Source organism: Eschrichtius robustus, chromosome 3 (assembly GCF_028021215.1).
Source record: "Eschrichtius robustus isolate mEscRob2 chromosome 3, mEscRob2.pri, whole genome shotgun sequence".
Classification (NCBI taxonomy): domain Eukaryota; kingdom Metazoa; phylum Chordata; class Mammalia; order Artiodactyla; family Eschrichtiidae; genus Eschrichtius; species Eschrichtius robustus.
The window spans coordinates 39702498-39721780 of NC_090826.1; the positions used below are offsets into that span (position 1 = coordinate 39702498).

Consider the following 19283-nt stretch of genomic DNA (forward strand, 5'->3'; position numbering starts at 1 on the left):
CACCGGTTGGTGCACAAGTTGCATGGAAGCCCCGGGTTTCAGGGTTCTGTCGTTGTCTTCTAGGGCTGCCCAGCACATGCTGACGCCTCTTCGTGCCCGGCCTGGTGCTGGCACTGTGGGCCACAGGTGAACCCAGCTGGCCTCTGCCCTCAGGCAGCTTCCAGCCTGAGGGGGACAGAAAACCCACAAAGGAAGAGAGGCTGGCCACTGTAGGTGCTATACGGCTCTCTGGGTGGAGCGAGTACGCCCTGGCAAGAAAGTCAGGTGAGGGAATTGCTGCCAAGAGGCAGCAATGAGAAGGTGCGGTCAGAGGAAGGTGAGGACCAGGTGTGGGCAGGGCTGGGACACAGGGAAGAGGCCTGGCCAGGGCTCGTCCTAAACATGGCCCCATCTCGATTCAGGGCCTGGGCATCCGCCAGGTCCTCTAGGCAGCAACCCGGGAGCCCTACAGAGTCCGTGCTCCCCACCGATCGCCAGTCTCTAAATCTTGAACATCTCTCGAAACTTAACGCTCCTCCCATTCCCACCTTCACTGCTTTCCCACCGCCCTGACCTCCTGCCACTATTGCACACCAACCTCCTTCCCGGTCTCCCCACCTCCAGCCTAGCCCCCACTCTTGGGTGCCTGGCGAACGCCGGTCCCTAGGAGGCCCCATCTCACCAGAGGCTCCTTCAAGACTCTGCCCCGCAGGCCTGAGCGGGAAGGCAGGTGCAGCCTGCCATATAGCACGTGGTCAGCAGGGCCCGTGGACCAGCAGCAGTGGGCCAGCAAGTCCCACGCCCCCAGCTGCCCCAGCTGCTTACCTGTGGATGGTCTGTCCCGCGGGCGTGTGCTCCACCTCCAGCCCTGCCTGCCGAAGGACGTCGATGACTGTGTTGTTCCCCAGAAAGTGACCTGGAACACAAGAGACAAAGTGGGCTCAGCCACATAGCAGGTCATCAGCAACTGGGGACAGCCTCAGGCCAACGACCTACACCAAAGGCAAGGGCCAGCCTCCCTGAAAGGCAGTATGGTGCAGCTGGAAGATGGGCCGGGGCCACCCTGCCTGGGTCCAAATCCTGGCTCTGCTGCTCATTGGTTGTACCGCGCTGTGCCTCAGTTTTCCCATCTGTAAAGTGGGAACGACTGTACTAGCAGTCTCTAGGGCTGTTGTGAGGACTCCGGGAACAGTGGCTGGCATGCAGCAAAGGCTCACAGTGTTTATTTACTGTTGCATCACTGTGCCCCACACCATCAAGCTGACCCCAGCCCTGGACTGTCCAGGCAGGGACAACCTCCAGTAGTCAGACAAGGTCCAGGTCTGAGGTCTATGGCTCATCTTTGTCAGTTCCACCAGCAACTTGAGGCTCCCTGCCTTAGCATGGGAATGGGGTTCTGTGTGGGCACGTCTATCTCCTCACCGGGCTCCGTGGGGCAGAGGCCGCGTGGCTACCGCCCCCCACGTGCTCAGTATGTGTTGGCTGGATCTGAGATTTTGAAGATTCATTTGTTCACCATCTATCCAACATTTATGGATCACACACTCGACCCAGGCCCTGGGGCGGGCCCTGAGGACTGAATGAGGTGTAAGATTCTGGGGAAGGAGTAATAGAACCCTGTGTGGGGCGTGGAGGGGGCTGGTCTCCATCTCAGTCTCCACCCACTAACCATTCATTCAACAGACATTTATGATGCGTTTGCTCTGCGGCCAGCCCTGGGCTAGACACTGAGAATATAGAAATGAATCATTTGGTCCACAGCCGCAGATGAGACCAGGCACGGCCCTCTGGCTGGATGCAGGCTCGAGGTCTGAGAACACGGTGGAGGCTCTCCCAGGCTTCGGTTAGGGAGACTCCTCGCGAGGCCAGTCGCTGTTGGGAGTCAGCCCCGGGCAAGCCCCTCCTCCTCGCTGGGCCTCAGTCTCCCCACTCGTTCAATGTGGGCAGAGTGGTGGTGGCCCCTGCGCCCTCCCAGCCCGTGTCCTTCCCTGCAGCCCCACTCCCACGGGCAGTTCGCTCCCCTCCTGCTCACCATTCATCCCAGAACCTGGGGGGAAATTCCTGCACTATTATTCTAATTGCCTGTGACGGGTGGTGACAGGTGGGAAGCTGGAAGGTCAGCATGCTGACAGCCCCAGGGAGGTGTGAGGAACACAGGAGGTGGAAGAGCTTTTGGGGAGTGGAGAGGCTCCGGCGCAGAGGAAGTGAGGCTGGGAGTGCACAGCGGCTGGAACAGGGGGGCGAACCCCACAGCCCGCTGCCACCCAGCCCTGCGCACCTCTGGGCTGGTTTCAAGACTCCCCAACAAGTCCCCCACCCAACAGTGTCTCTCTCGGTGGCCTGCCACAGACCCTGAAATCCCACCTCTGGATCACTGCAAAAAAAATCACAGGTCTGGGAACGGGAGACTTGGACCAGAACCCACCACACTGGCTCTGGGACCTTGGGCAAACCCATTACGCCTGTATGCTCTCGGTGTCTCTCTGTGTACAGGGAGGGATTGGGCTGCGCCATGGGCTCCCCTCGTTTTCACATTCATGGGGAAGGCATTAGTTTGACTCCAGAGACCCCTATGAAATTGTACTCTCCCTCCCTCCCTCCCTCCTCCTCTCCCTCCTTTTCTCTACCTATTTATTGCATTTATCTGACGAACACTGATTGAGTGCATATCCGTTGAGTGCTGGATGGTGATGAACAGGTAGGGGCTTGTTCTAGGCACTCAGGGTCTTGAGAATCAAGGTCTTTTGATCCAGGGTAAGTACTATGCCGAGGGAAGCACACAAGGTGGTGAGCGTGCACAGGAGGCCTCTAATCTAACCTGGGGGGCAGGGTAGACTTCCTGGAGGAGGCATCCCTAGCTGAGGGATGGGATCAGAGTTAACTAGGTGAGGATGAGAGTGGGGTGGCACAGGGTGGGGCGGGGCGTGTTCCAGGTAGGGGGAACAGCATGTGCAAAGACTGTGAGGTCAGTGAGGCTCACCTGGGAAGCCAGCTGCAGAAGACACACGGACAACGCCCTCGCAGCTCTGGCCCTGACCCAGTGCCGTAGAGGACGGAAGACCCAGGCTTCTGCCAAGGCTCTGAGTCTCCCGTACGTGATCCTGAGCAATCAGCTGCCCTGCCGTCAGCCTCAGTTTCCCTGTGTGTCAAATGGGCCTGGATCCCTGTGGCTGCCTCCTTGGGGAGGCTGTAAAGTCCTAACGAGGCAGGAAGAGTGAACGTCCTTTGGAAAAGCCCAGCGTGCACGCTTGAGTGAGGGGCTGAGCCATCCCTGGCTGTGGCCACGGGGTCGACCCCACTCTTGCCTGCCCCCCCGAACGTGATCAGGCTGGAACTGGGCGTGGTGGCCCCAGCGCACAGGCTGCAGGAACTCCCTGCCCACAGCTCTTGGAATGCACTCCTGGCAGCAAAGCAATTCCTTCCCTGCCTCCATGGAGACCCATTTAAAGACAGGGGCCTCCAGGCCCAGCAGCGGTCCTCGCAGAAGATTTCAAGAGCCGTAGGGAAAACAGGCCACCTCAGGCTATACCGGAGTAGCACGAATATTTACTGATGGCTGTGTGGCCGCTCTAATAGGAGCATTCCTGGAGCTGGCAGAGGGGGCATTCGGAGGAGCCCAAGCCTTACAGGATGCTGGCCGGACCCTGAGCACTGCCTGGCAACGTTTCAGTGTCTGGTCTGCACCCTGCCCGTTCCCTCAACCTCAGTGGTTCCAGGCCCTTACTGTGTATTTTAGGACCCTAAACAGAAGACTTTAGATACTTGGAGAAATGAGAAGCAATCAGCAATGATTTTTCCAAATTCCTATCCCCTCCTTCTCTGAGCCACACTGGCCTTCACCTCCTTCCCTCCAGGGTGGGGAGGTGTCCGCCCCCTGCCAGGGGCAGCTCCTGCAGGAGGCCCCTCCCACGGGGTTCCTGCCCCAGGACTGTCCAGAGCAAGCCCTCACTCCCGAGACCAGGTTCCCATCGCGACCCCCTCTTTGCCCTCTTTGGGGCTTGTTTTTCTCAGGACCCCATGACACCACAATTTCTGTCCTGTTTTCTTCGTACTCCTCTCACTGCTCCCTCTCTGTCCTCCTCGTAGGTTCCTCTTTCCCTTGCCCGATAAATGTGGGTGTACCTGGGAGCCCTTTCCACAGCCTTCTTTTCTTCTCACTCTATTCACATTCCGTGGAATGCGAATCCATCCATTCATATGGTTTCAGTTACCACTCTGGACCTGCTGCCCTAGCCCAGACCCATTTGTCCAGCGGCCTCCTGGGCATCTCCACCCAACATCCTCCAGAGCCCCCCCTCCCCCTCCCCTCCTGGATGTGTCTCAGCTGAGTGCCACTATCCAAGTCAGATGGGCCCGTCTTCACTCTTCCTTCTCTCTCCTCATCCTCATCCATTCGGTCACCAGAATACCCTGGACTTTACCTCCTAACCATGCTCGACCCTGGCCCAGGTCATCATCACCTTCCGCCTGAATCACTGCAGACAGCATCCGCCTTGCTCTCTCCGGTTCACCCTCTTCACCATGGCTGGAATGAGCTCCCCACACCCCGGACCTGCCTCTGTCAGAATGTGTCCCCAACAAGCCACTTGAGGGGAGACCAAGAGCTTTTCGAGGGCAGGGGCCACGCCTGATCCATCTTTGTCCCCAGGGCTGAGATCAAGTCTGGCACAGGGTGGTGGCTTCATGAATGTTTGTTGAATGAATGAATGACAGAATCTGTCACTCCCTATCCTTTCCATGATCTCATCCTATCCCCAGGAGACCCGAGCTTGAGGATCCCTTCCCCTCATAGCCGTGGCCCAACCCCTTGGTGATGTTCCTGCAGATCCCACCAATCCCAGGAGCCTGGCTGTCAGAGCAGCCCCGGAGTCAGGGCCCAGTGCATGCCGTCCCCAGGGGCTGGCAGACAGGACTTGGGCTTGCCTCCAAGGTCACAAATCCCGAAAAAGGCACCACATCCATCCTGGAACCTGCAGGGAAGGTGTGGAAAGTTTCCAAAGGGGCCCCTCGGTGTCAGAGCTTAGCCCGCATGGCTTGCCCAGGCTCCCGGCTTCTCCTGGCCACTGCTCAGCAGCTCCTTCCAGCACTGACGGCTGCTCTCTGGCCAGCTCTCTGCAGGAAGGAGCGTCCCATTTCATCTGCTGAGGCCGTGTGGACCAGGAGACGAGGGAAGAGAGGGAGGACAGTGGGGGCGGGGCACACAGAGCCACAGAGTGGGAGAGAGGGACACACGGAGAGAGGCAGAGAAAGGAGAGACGCTCAGAGACAGATAGGGAGGGGGAGAGAGCTCCAGAACACAGGGAGACAGAGAGAAGAAAGAAGAGAGGAGGTGACAGGGGCTGGGAGACAGGCTGCAACAGACACAGAGACACAGAGGCAACAGTAAAGAGAGAAGGAAGAGGAGAGATGTCGGTACAGAGAGAAAGAGATACAAGGAGACAGAGACAGAGAGGGAAGGAGAGGAGGGAGAAAGAGGAGAGAGGAGAAAGAGAACCCAGAAACAAAAACAAAGGGCACGGAGGAGAGATCCATACACCAAAGACACCGAGGAAGGCTTCCTGGAAGAAGGGCCCAGAAAGGGTGGATTCAAGCAGATATATGGGGGGGGGGGGGGTGAGGAGTAGGGAAACAGGCAAGGGGAGGAGCAAGGGCCTGGATGAGGATTATAGGTTTGACAAATTGTAAGGCTGGTTTGGTGATTGTGTCCCCTGACCATGCAAGCCGGAGTGCCACTTAAGGGACATCATATACAGGCAGGGAAGGTGTCCTGCTCTGAGTGGGCAGAGGCCCATGATGTTTTAGTGCAGAGACAAAGGCTCCCCTTCTTCCAGGCACAAGCAGGCCTGTGCTAGGGCACAAGGCTCAGTGAGCAGAGCATAGGCTGGGTCTAGTCCCTACCCATCAGCTGGGCATAGCCCAACAGCCCCCATTTACCCTCCGACATGAAAGGCAGGGTAGGACAGAGCTAAGAATCCTGTCCTGAGGTTAGGACAGAAAACCTGGCTCGACAGCCAACCAGCTGTGTGACCTCAGGCAGCCTCCTTCCCCTCTCTGTCTCAGTTTCCCTACAAAGGTCTCATGGGTCCTCCCACCTCTATGATTCCATCATGTGATGACCTGAAGGCAAACTCCTCCTCAGTGAGTCTCCTGGGCACAAGATGCTTTTCAAATATTATTTCATTTCATCTTCACAGCAGCATTTCCAGGTACTCCCAGTTTACAGATGAGGGAACTGGAGCTCAGCGAGAGGACGGGACTTGCTCAAGGTCACACAGCCGGTAAAAGGCAAAGCTTGGGCTTCCATCCAGAGATGTCCTAGTTGGCTGCATGGCCAGTACATCTACTCTAAAGTACTGGCGGCTGCGAGGGATCCTGAGCTCACGTTTTGGGGGCGGTGAATCGTCAGAAACATGTGTCCCCTCCAGGTTTCACCAGATCAGAGAGGAAAGTGTGTGAGTATTCGGCTCGAAGAATATGCCAATTAACAGGGCAATTTCCAGACAGTATTGGGGGGCTTGGTGGAGGGGAGGAGGGGAGAACCAGATGTTCCCACAAAAGCTCCAAAGTAACACGGGCTCCCCTCGGCCAGCACACATGTTTTCTCTCCAGTGAGTCCAATGGGTTTCCAGTTTTCTCTTCCTGGAAGAGGGAGTCCAAGCCCATATTTATGTTCCATCTGAAATTAATGCAAGGGGAACTTTCAAGTGTTACTCTCGCTGCCAGGATCAGCCGCCGGGTATCAAGCAACAGCGGTGTTTGTTTACCCAAGGAAGTGTGACAGGACAGCTAGACAGATGGACCTGGGGGTGGATGGACAATTGGGGGTACCTCGGGGCTTCAAACCTTCCAAGGAGGGTCCGTCTGGGAAACTGGCAGGGCCGAACTTTCTTTCTCCTGCTCTGCCGGCCAGGCAGGGCTGGACTGGAGCCTTTTCAGTTCAGCAAGGACTGAGATGATGTCTCCCCTGTACCCAGTTTTGTGCCAGGAGCTGAGACACATGGTCCCCACCCTGGAGGACATCACAGGGTGGAGGCGAGACGGGCACGCAAACAATTACAGGGCAGTGTGAGCTATGCAGTGAGGGAGGGACGCCGGGGCTACGGGGCTGAAGAGGAAGGGACAGGACACAGACTAGGGGGTCAGCCTCCCCCTTGGGCCCTGCCCTCATCCCACAATGAGGACATAAGCCCTGGGGGTTTTGGGGAACCTGTACCCTAAAGGCCTGGAGCCGCACAGCCTCCTCCACAAGCCTTCACTGGGACCTCCTATATGTCAGGCACGTGCCAAGCCCTGGGGACCCTGAGATAGGTCAGACGTGGGGCCTTTCCCTCCTGGGGTCTGACACCACCCCAGACTCGGGCAGTGACTGCGCAGAGTGATTGGAGGTCAGCACGAGGCACTGCGGGGAGAGCCCTGGAGACGGAGCCTGTGATGGGTTCTGTGACCTGCAGGGGCAGCGCCCGGCGCAGGGCTCGCTGCGGTCATGGTTACCACTCTTTATAAATCCAGAGGCTCCTTTCCCAGAATGTCAGCCCCCAGCACCCAGGAGAGCACCCTGTTGGCCAACCATGCGGGCAGGGACGGGGCCCAGCGCCCTGAGCCTCACCGTCCCTTGGAGCTGAGACCGGCCGTGGGGGTCTCCCTGCAGGGTCCCAGCTGGGTCCTCAGAGGCCACCGAGCACTTCTGCCCCATCCCCTGGGGGGGAAGTCCTGTTCTTGGAGGACCGTGTGCTCTGAAATAATACTGACGACGCAAGAGCTCACGTGCACCAGGCCTGAGCTGCACATGTGCTGCCCACTGACGCCAGGCTCCTCTTAGAGGGACTCTGAGGGCCGAGAGAAGCCAAGTACCTGGTCTGCCCAGGCTCCTTCCTACGAGGACAGGCGTTGAGCTTCTCACGCGGGCAGTCAGTCTCCGAAGCCCATGCCCTTCACCTAGGACACTCTCTCCTCCCCCTGCCTTCCCCACATGCCCAGCAAGAGTGCTGAGCCCTTAGCTGACATTCCGGATGCCCTGGCTCACAGACAGAGGTCCAACCTGGTCCAGTGGGCAGGGCTGGCTCCAGTTAGGGACAAGCTAGCAGATGGGATGTTCCTCTGGCTGGCTGGATGCTCTGGGCTGAAACAGGAAGGGTGACTCTGGCCAAGGATCTCAGCCTGGAGCAGGCGTGCCAACTGCCAGATGTGTACATGGTGGAGCGGCAGGGCCCTTTGAAACACCGTCGGAAAACTCTGAAACACTTCTGGACGCTGTGGCCTCGTGTTCCAAAGTGGGGAGAATGGCAGGCCATGGGCATTTGCCCGGGAGGAGAGAAAGTGGCTGGGCGTGTGCTATTTGCTGGGTCCCTCGTTTCTAAGGTTACCAGGGCCCTGCATGGGCTGTGGCTGCTCTTCTGTGCTCAGCCATGAACTCTGAGGAGTTTTTGTTCCTGAGGCCCCCGAGTGGAGAACCAGGGGGGGAAGGAGGTGGCTGGGGTCTTGCCCTGAGGACTGTGGGGATGAGGAGAGGAATTGGAAGGCAGCTGGACATGCATCAGGGAAATTTCAACCAACCAGTTCTCACCTCCTCCAGGAAGCCTTCTCTGACTTACCCTCCCCTTCCTAGACTAGGAGATGACAAATGTGCTCAGCATGAGCAGAGCTGTGACAGGGAAATCCTGTGGGACTATGGGATCCCAGAGAAGAGGTCACAGAAGGCCCAGGCAGGAGAGGGGAAGGTCATTCTCAGGAGAACAGAGGGCCCAAGTAGCAGCTGGATGGCTTTTTAGGGAGACGGGCATCAGAAAGAATGGCCTAATCAGTGTTGACCATTGTTCCACTCCAGTTCTAAGATTCTCTCACTTCTCATCTCTACCTTGATTTACCCATCTGCGAAATGGAATAATAAATACCATCCTGTCTCCCTCCAGGAGGCACTGAGGACATGAAAGCCACATAAGCTGATGGATATGGGTGTTCTTCAAGCAGGATGGTGCCCACTCTCCAAGGAGCAATTGCTGCTGTTTTTAATTTTTAAATGTTACTGGTGTTCTGTGTGTCGGGCTTCTATCTCGCCCTTCTCTCAAGCCCGGGTCTTCACCATGAGTCGACTTCTGTGTCCCAGCCCCACAGGCGTGTTCCTGATTATGGGCCTGTGGCACTTCAGCTGGGGCTCAAGAGAGGCTGGCGCGGCTGGGTGTGCTGGATGTGCAGGTGCTCGGGGTAATGGCTACAGCACCTCTGTCTCCGATGCTCACACAGCCTGGCTTTGAACTCTTCAAATCCTGCCTTATGCTTGGACTTCTGCTTCCTGTGGGTGGGTGGTGTGGGGCACAGGTGGCAGTAGTCCTATGTGGAGGAATTTCCAGGCCCTAGAAGGCTCTTAGCTCCGTACTCCTCCCAAGGAATCCAAGAGAGACTGAAGCAAACTCTGCTAGAGGGTTAGAATTCTATGATGATGGAAAGCTGGGATATCAGAACCACACAGTCTTAGAACAACAGGCTGTTAGGGTCAAAGGACTTTGTAAGGTCAGAAGTTAGAATTATATTCAGGCTGTAGCACACTGGGGTTACAGAATATACCAGTGGCTCTCAGAGTTCAGAATGAATGGGCCCTGCAGGTTAACTGGTCTACCCTGGAGTCTGGCTTGTGTCTCCAACCCAGCTCAGCCAGCCCCCACATTATGCATTCTGTTCCAGATTTCAGGATGGCTGCACAAGTGAACACAACCTGAGAAAGCCCCAGTTCCCTAGAGCTAGGGACGAAACTGTAATTTTCTTCCAGTGCCTGGGACTGAGACCCCCTCTCCCTCCACCCCAGAGGCCTGAGGCCCAAGAGATACCATGTGACTGAATGGAATGAACTTGTTTCTGGGTGATTTGGTCTAGTATGTCTTTATAGAACATCTCCTGGGTGTTGGCAATTCTGCAGAGATATGGGCCCTGCCCTGGAGTAGTTCACAATCAGTGGGATGCTTATTGATCAGGGGTTGCTAGGATGAAATCAGGAAAAGGCCTAGAGTGTAGATGCATCTACCTTTACACCCTAGATGTCCAGTGTTGCTGTAGAAAATCTTACAAGCTGTGATTTGGGACCACTGCAGGTTCACAGGCCCTCAATCACCAATCAGCATGGTCTATGTTCCCAGCAATCAGAGCAGATATGGGGCAGGCATGTGGCCTAATCCAGGTCCACAGCAGACACCACTAATCAATCAGACCTCTTCTCTGCTGAGCTTCAATATGGCCTTGTCATCCTTTATATACCACACTCCAGGCAACCATACCAATCAATCACAGTTGGCTCAGGATATGAAATTCATTTAACTTCCTGTCAATGTCAGTTCTTGTGGCCAATCTCTCTTACATTTATGTCAAATGTTCTCCTGTCTTCAAACCAAGAACAATCTCCCAGCCCCCTCTTTCTCTGCACATGACTTCAACTTCTACTTTACAGAGTGGAGCTCTGATTAGAAGCCATCAGGTCACCTTTCCACCACCAAATTACCTTCCCGCCAGCCTTCTCCCTTCTCCAATTATAGGTGAGGAAGTGCCCTTTTCTATCCAAGGCCATATCCTCTACCTGAGCTCTGGCCCCCACCTTTCCTGCCTTCTTGGGAACGGGCTAGTCATTTTTCCCAATTTCTCTCCTGTATCATTGGCCTCACCCCTCCTATTGTACGCTTTTCATCATGTTTTAGGCTTGCTCGATTCTCTCCTATCTGAAGAGAAGGCGGGTGGGTGGGAGAAACAATACAGTTACCAACTTTTAATTTTGCCAAATAAGGGCTTTGAAAGCCCTGTTTGTCTCATATCACCACTATTTTCTTTTTAAAGCGAAAGATGTTTAACTTCAAACACAGTAGAAAGAAGATAATTTCAGAATATAAGCCTGTAAAGTTAATACACTTCATTAATAAAAAATTCACCACCTTGTACTTATTTTTCTCAGTTATTTGTAGGCCAGAGGAAATCCGAGGACACACTTAAGATCTCTGAGGACACTTAGGCTCAGCTTGTCAAACTGCATGGGCCTGGCAGTCGGAAATCAGCCCTCCCCTAACCCTGGGCTGGTGCACCCCTCCATGGCAGTGGCCTGGCTCCTTCCAGAACATCCAGGTTTGCACACTGCCCACAGTCACCTCCCAAGGAGGCGGGGCTTCCGTCTGGGTCCCCAGCTGTCACCCAGGCCTGCTCAGAGTTGTCACACATGTCCACACCCCAACTGCCCTGGAACCTGCTGAATAACTTCCAGAGAGGTCAAACAGCTCCTGGATACAGAAGCATCACAAACGCTAAGGAGAGTACTCTTCTGTGGGATGTACCAGCTAAAAAGACACTCTCCTACAAAATCGTCAACCTTTCTGGAAGTATACAACAAGGGCACCATGCACGGGGGGAGATGGCCAGGACTAGGACCCAAGAGGCCAGGATTCAGGTTGAAGGTCTGCCTGCAAGGCCTTGAGGAAGCCATTCATCTGCTCTGGGCCTTAGTTTTCATCTGCAAAATGAGTATAATAACCCCCTTCTCGTGGGCTTATTGTGAAGATCAGAGGTAATGTAATCTAAGAGCCTGGAATGGTGGCTGGCCCACAGGAGGGTCTCTATGATAAGGATCCCTCCACCACGGTAGAGAGTGTAATGCTATTATCTAAAGTACATCTAGCACAGTCTGATGAGGCAGGTGTATTATCCCCATTTTACAGATGAGAGACTGAGGTCCTTGGAGGTGAAATGGCTTTCCCGAGCTCTCTTAATTAACAGTGATGGAGCCCGGCTTTATACCCAGGCATCCTGACTCCAAAGCTCTGACCCTTTGCATCAAATCTCCCTGCAGAGCAGAACAGAGGAGGGGCTGGTCGGCCTGCAGCACTGGGAATCCCAGTCTGTGCTGTGGACTCTCAGGAAGGGGTTCTGGAGCAGGGGTGGGCTGGGGAAGGATCTGGATAGGCACAGGGGGTGGCCAGGCAGGTGGAGGCTCTTTCTCTCCCTCACCCTAGCGAGCCTGAGGCTGGTCTCAGGCTAGTCTGCTGTAAAACGGCAGAACCTCAGGCTATAGAATGACAGGATGGGCAAGGCCAGGCTGTGGGTGGCCAGGCGTCTTATAATCATATTTCTGTGTCCTAAGCTATTTCCCAGAGACATTCATGAAACTGGATCTGAGAGACTGTTGCACGAACAGACACCCTCTGGGGAATGGCAAGGTGTATTTCCAGGGGCCCAGACCCTCCCTCCCTCCCACAGTGCCTTCTTTGAGGGCCGGACAGGGGATGGGCAACGAGTCAGGCTGACTCAGGTGCCCAGTGCTCGGGGGCCTGGGAAGGCCTGAGTTGGAAAAGGCACCCAGACGGGAACGTGTGCCATGGAGCTGGTGCGTCTGTAGGTCGCATGCTGCCGAAGAGCGCTGGGCCTGTCCCTGCATGTACGTCCTCAACCTGCCTTTGGATGTGGGACTCAGGAGCTCTGTGGCCATAAGGACACAGCAAGGCAGGCGTGGACTTCTGTCACCACGAGTTGTGTGTGGACGTGTCCCATGCTGACACACTGTTACAGCTCCTCTCAGCTGGCTCCCTGACCGCACGTGAGAACAGAGCCCCTGACTACAGCTCTGGATCCGGGGACCAGTCCTGGCCCTGTCCCCAACTTGCCATGAGCTTCACCCACGTCCTGGCTTCTGTGGAACGCAGTCTGCCCATGGCTATGATGAGGTGGGCAGGCTCGAGCTTGGAGGCTGAGTCCAGCTTTGAAATTCTCAGGTCGAGGGTAGATTTGCAGCACCGAGCAGGCCATTTGCTCCAGGTGTTGCTGAGCCAGAAGCGGCAGCTGCCGGCAAGACGTGCCCACAACCCCGGGCCTGCTGCTATAGGACAGAGGGTCTCTAAGAGCCAAGGTGGGGCTCCCATTGCCCTCACTTTACTGCTGGGCTGTTCTAAGCTCTCCAGGCCAGGAGACCAGGATTGGAGGATCTGGTCAACATTCATTCATCTGTTCCTTCCTTCACTCATTCATTCTTTCATACCTTCACTGAGCTCGAAACATATTACACATGACTGAAAAACACAGGCATGTTGAAGTGAAGCCTGCCTTCCTGGAGCTCAGGATGCAGGCGGGAGAGAGAGCCAGCACCCTGCACTGGCTCCACCGTGGGGAGCAGCCTGGAAGGGGGGAGAGGACCAGGAGGCCGGAGCCGATGGAGGCTTGGACCAGGACAGTGGCAGTGAGGATGGACAGAGTAGACAGGGGTGAGGTCTTTCTGGTGGTCTGTCAAAAAAACTGACCAGGTCTGCGCTCTCCGACTGCCAGCGATGGCAGGTCTGGGCCCCACGCTCCAGCGCCATCCATTTTCAGGCCTAGTTGATTCGGCAGAACCTCCAGCACGACCATGATCCTGCCAACATCTTGATTTCAGCCCAGTGAAGTCCATTTCGGAGTTTTGAGCTCCAGGACGCCGTGTGGCTGACAGGGTCTTGGTGCTCCGGCCTGAGCCTCTGAGGTGGGAGAGCCGAGTTCAGGACACTGGACCACCAGAGACCTCCCGGACCCATGTAATATCAATCTGTGAGAGCTCCCGCAGAGATCTCCATCTCAACGCTAAGACCCAGCTCCATCCAACGTCCAGCAAACTACCAGTGCTGGACGCCCCACGACAAACAACTAGTAAGACAGGGACACAACCCCACCCACTCGTAGAGAGGCTGCCTAAAAACATAATAAGTTCACAGACACCCCAAAACACACCACTGGACATGACCCTGCCCACCAGAAAGACAAGATCCAGCCCCACCCACCAGAACACAGGCACCAGTCCCCCTCACCAGGAAACCTACACAAGCCACTGAACCAACCTCACCCACTGGTGGCAGACACCAAAAACAACAGGAAATATGAACCGGCAGCCTGCGAAAAGGAGACCCCAAACACAGTAAGTTAAACAAAATGAGAAGACAGAGAAATATGCAGCAGATGAAAGAGCAAGGTCAAAACCCACCAGACCAAACAAATGAAGAGGAAATAGGCAGTCTACCTGAAAAAGAATTCAGAATAATGATAGTAAAGATGATCTAAAATCTTGGAAATAGAACGGAGAAAACACAAGAAACATTTAACAAGGACCTAGAAGAACTAAAGAGTAAACAAACAATGATGAACAACACAATAAATGAAATTAAAAATTCTCTAGAAGTAATCAGTAGCAGAATAACTGAGGCAGAAGAACGGATAAGTGACCTGGAAGATAAAATAGTGGAAATAACTACTGCAGAGCAGAAAAAAGAATGCAAAGAATTGAGGACAGTAATCAGAGACCTCTGGGACAACATTAAACACACCAACATTTGAATTATAGGGGTCCCAGAAGCAGAAGAGATAAAGAAAGGGTCTGAGAAAATATTTGAAGAGATTATAGTTGAAAACTTCCCTAATATGGGAAAGGAAATACTCAATCAAGTCCAGGAAGTGCAGGGAGTCCCATACAGGATAAATCCAAGGAGAAACATGCCAAGACACATATTAATCAAACTATCAAAAATTAAATACAAAGAAAAAATATTAGAAGCAGCAAGGGAAAAGCAACCAATAACATACAAGGGAACCCCCATGAGGTTAACAGCTGATCTTTCAGCAGAAACTCTGCAAGCCAGAAGGGGGTGGCAGGACATATTTAAAGCGATGAAAGGGAAAAACCTACAACCAAGATTACTCTACTCAGCAAGGATCTCATTCAGATTCGATGGAGAAATTAAAACCTTTACAGACAAGCAAAAGCTAAGAGAATTCAGCACCACCAAACCAGCTTTCCAACAAATGCTAAAGGAACTTCTCTAGGATGGAAACACAAGAGAAGGAAAAGACCTACAAAAACAAACCCAAAACAATTAAGAAAATGGTAATAGGAACATACATATCGATAATTACCTTAAATGTAAATGGATTAAATGCCCCAACCAAAAGACATAGACTGGCTGAATGGATACAAAAACAAGACCCGTATATATGCTGTCTACAAGAGACCCGCTTCAGACCTAGGGACACATACAGCCTGAAAGTGAGGGGATGGAAAAAGATATTCCATGCAAATGGAAATCAAAAGAAAGCTGGAGTAGCAATTCTCATATCAGACAAAATAGACTTTAAAATAAAGACGATTACAAGAGACAAAGAAGGACACCACATAATGATCAAGGGATCAATCCAAGAAGAAGATATAACAATTGTAAATAATTATGCACCCAACACAGGAGCACCTCAATACATAAGGCAAATGTTAACAGTCATAAAAGGGGAACTCGACAGTAGCACAATAATAATAGGGGACTTTAACACCCCACTTTCACCAATGGACAGATCATCCAAAATGAAAATAAATAAGGAAACACAAACTGTAAATGACACATTAAACAACATGGACTTAATCGATATTTATAGGACATTCCATCCAAAAACAACAGAATACACTTTCTTCTCAAGTGCTTATGGAACATTCTCCAGGATAGATCATATCTTGGGTCACAAATCAAGCCTTGGTAAATTTAAGAAAACTGAAATCATATAAAGTATCTTTTCCAACGACAACGTTATGAGACTAGATATCAATTACAGGAAAAAAAACTGTAAAAATACAAACACATGGAGGCTAAATAATACACTACTAAACAACCAAGAGATCACTGAAGAAGATCAAAGAGGAAACCAAAAAATACCTAGAAACAAATGACAATGAAAACACGACGACCCAAAACCTATGGGATGCAGCAAAAGCAGTTCTAAGAGGGCAGTTTATAGCAATATAATCCTACCTCAAGAAACAAGAAAAATCTCAAATAAACAACCTAACCTTATACCTAAAGCAATTAGAGAAAGAAGAACAAAAAACCCCCCCAAAGTTAGAAGAAGGAAAGACATCATAAAGATCAAATCAGAAATAAATGAAAAATAAATGAAGGAAACAATAGCAAAGATTAATAAAACTAAAAGCTGGTTCTTTGAGAAGACAAAAAAAAAAAAATCATAAACCATCAGCCAGACTCAGCAGGAAAAAAAGGGAGAAGACTCAAATCAACAGAAATAGAAATGAAAAAGGAGAAGTAACAACTGACACTGCAGAAATACAAAGGATCATGAGAGATTACTACAAGCAATTATATGCCAATAAAATGGACAACCTGGAAGAAATGGACAAATTCTTAGAAAAGCACAACCTTCCGAGACTGAACCAGGAAGAAATAGAAAATATAAACAGACCAATTACAAGCACAGAAATTGAAACTGTGCTTAAAAATCTTCCAACAAACAAAAGCCCAGGACCAGATGGCTTCACAGGCAAACTCTATCAAACATTTAGAGAAGAGCTAACACCGATCCTTCTTCTAAAATATAGCAGAGGGAGGAACACTCCCAAACTCATTCTACGAGGCCACCATCGCCCTGATACCAAAACCAGATGAAGATGTCACAAAAAAAGAAAATTACAGAAAAATATCACTGATGAACATAGATGCAAAAATTCTCAACAAACTGCTAGCAAACAGAATCCAACAGCACATTAAAAGGATCATACACCATGATCAAGTGGAGTTTATCCCAGGAATGCAAGGATTCTTCAACATACGCAGGTCAATCAATGTGATACACCATATTAACAAACTGAAGGAGAAAAACCATATAATCACCTCAATGGATGCAGAAAAAGCTTTTGACAAAATTCAACACCCATTTATGATAAAAACTGTCCAGAAGGTAGGCATAGAGGGAACCTACCTCAACATAATAAAGGCCATATATGACAAACCCACAGCCAACATCATTCTCAATGGTGAAAACTGAAACCATTTCCTTTAAGATCAGGAACAAGACAAGGTTGCCCACTTTCACCACTATTATTCAACATAGTTTTGGAAGTTTTAGCCACAGCAGAGAAGAAAAAGAAATAAAAGGAATCCAAATTGGAAAAGAAGAAGTAAAGCTTGTCACTGTTTGCAGATGACATGATACTATACATAGAGAATCCTAAAGATGCTACCAGAAAACTACTAGAGCTAATCAATGAAATTGGTAAAGGAGCAGGATACAAACTTAATGCACAGAAATCTCTTGCATTCCTATACACTAATGATGAAAAATCTGAAAGAGAAATTAAGGAAACACTCCCATTTACCATTGCAACAAAAAGAATAAAATACCCAGAAATAAACCTACCTAAGGAGACAAAAGACCTGTATGCAGAAAACTATAAGACACTGATGAAAGAAATTAAAGATGATACAAACAGATGGAGAGATATACCATGTTCTTGGATTGGAAGAATCAACATTGTGAAAATGACTATATTACCCAAAGCAATCTACAGATTCAGTGCAATCCCTATCAAACGACCGATGGCATTTTTCACAGAACTAAAACAAAAAATTTCACAATTTGTATGGAAACACAAAAGACCCTGAATAGCCAAAGCAATCTTGAGAAAGAAAAACGGAGCTGGAGGAATCAGGTTCCTGGACTTCAGACTATATTACAAAGCTACAGTAAACAAGACAATATGGTACTGGCACAAAAACAGAAATATAGATCAATGGAACAGGATAGAAAGCCCAGAGATAAACCCACGCACATATGGTCACCTTATTTTTGATAAAGGAGGCAAGAATATACAGTGGAGAAAAGACAGCCTCTTCAATAAGTGGTGCTGGGAAAACTGGACAGCTACATGTAAAAGAATGAAATTAGAACACTCCCTAACATCATACACAAAAGTAAACTCAAAATGGATTAAGGACCTAAATGTAAGGCCAGACACTATAAAACTCTTAGAGGAGAACATAGGCAGAACACTCTATGACATAAATCACAGCAAGATCCTTTTTGACCCACCTCCTAGAGAAATGGAAATAAATACAAAAATAAACAAATGGGACCTAATGAAAACTTAAAAGCTTTTGCACAGCAAAGGAAACCATAAACAAGATGAAAAGACAACCCTCAGAATGGGAGAAAATATTTGCAAACGAAGCAACTGACAAAGGATTAATCTGCAAAATATACAAGCAGCTCATGCAGCTCAATATCAAAAAAACAAAAACCCAATCCAAAAATGGGCAGAAGACTTAAATAGACATTTCTCCAAAGAAGATATACAGATCGCCAACAAACACATGAAAGGATGCTCAACATCACTCATCATTAGAGAAATGAAAATCAAAACTACAATGAGGTATCACCTCACACCGGTCAGAATGGCCATCATCAAAAAATCTACAAACAATAAATGCTGGAGAGGGTGTGGAGAAAAGAGAACCCCCTTGCACTGTTGGTGGGAATGTAAATTGATACAGCCACTATGGAGAACAGTATGGAGGTTCCTTAATAAACTAAAAATAGTACTACCATATGACCCAGCAATCCCACTACTGGGCATATACCCTGAGAAAACCATAATTCAAAAAGAGTCATGTACCACAATGTTCATTGCAGCACTATTTACGATAGCCAGGACATGGAAGCAACCTAAGTGTCCATTGACAGATGAATGGATAAAGAAGATGTGGCACATATATACAACGGAATATTACTCAGCCATAAAAAGAAACAAAATTGAGTTATTTGTAGTGAGGTGGATGGACCTAGAGTCTGTCATACAGAGTGAAGGAAATTAGAAAAAGAAAAACAAATACCGTATGCTAACACATGTATATGGAATTTAAAACAAAAAAATGGTTCTGATGAACCTAGGGGCAGGCAGGAATAAAGATGCAAATGTAGAGAAAGGACCTGAGGACACAGGGAGGGGGAAGGGTAAACTGGGATGAAGTGAGAGAGTGTCATGGACATATATACACTACCAAATGTAAAATAGATAGCTAGTGGGAAACAGCTGCATCGCACAGGGAGATCAGCTCGGTGCTTTGTGACCACCTAGAGGGGTGGGATAGGGTGGGTGGGAGGGAGACGCAAGAGGGAGGGGGTATGGGGATATATGTATACATATAGCTGATTCACTTTGTTGTACAGCAGAAACTAACACAACATTGTAAAGTAATTATACTCCAATAAAGATGTTAAAAAAAAACAGAAACAAAAATAAAAACTGACCAGGAATCAGCTAGATTTCAGAGATGGGGAAGAAACTGGAGGTGGGTAGGAGGCCTGCGTGCTGGCCTGGTGCCTGAGTGGACATTTATGCTGCGGTGTACTTGGGGTTTCAGTGTCAGTGGTTGCCTGAGCCATTGTGATTTCTGTCTCTAGGCTCTCCTGTTTCCACACCCACAGGAAGAAGCAGGTATTAGCTACCCCCAGCCCCTGGGTGACTGGTCCTGAGCCCTGGAGCAGGTGGG

The 19283-nt window shown here is 50.6% G+C and overlaps 1 protein-coding gene across 1 annotated transcript in view; it reads right to left on the reverse strand.

Moving 5' to 3' along the window:
- TRABD2B (TraB domain containing 2B) overlaps positions 1-19283 on the reverse strand; it is a 215689-nt gene that overhangs the window by 11699 nt on the left and 184707 nt on the right. The window contains exon 5 of the mRNA XM_068537954.1: positions 805-895. Coding sequence (XP_068394055.1) covers positions 805-895 — 91 coding nt within the window. The remainder of the gene's footprint in view (positions 1-804; positions 896-19283) is intronic.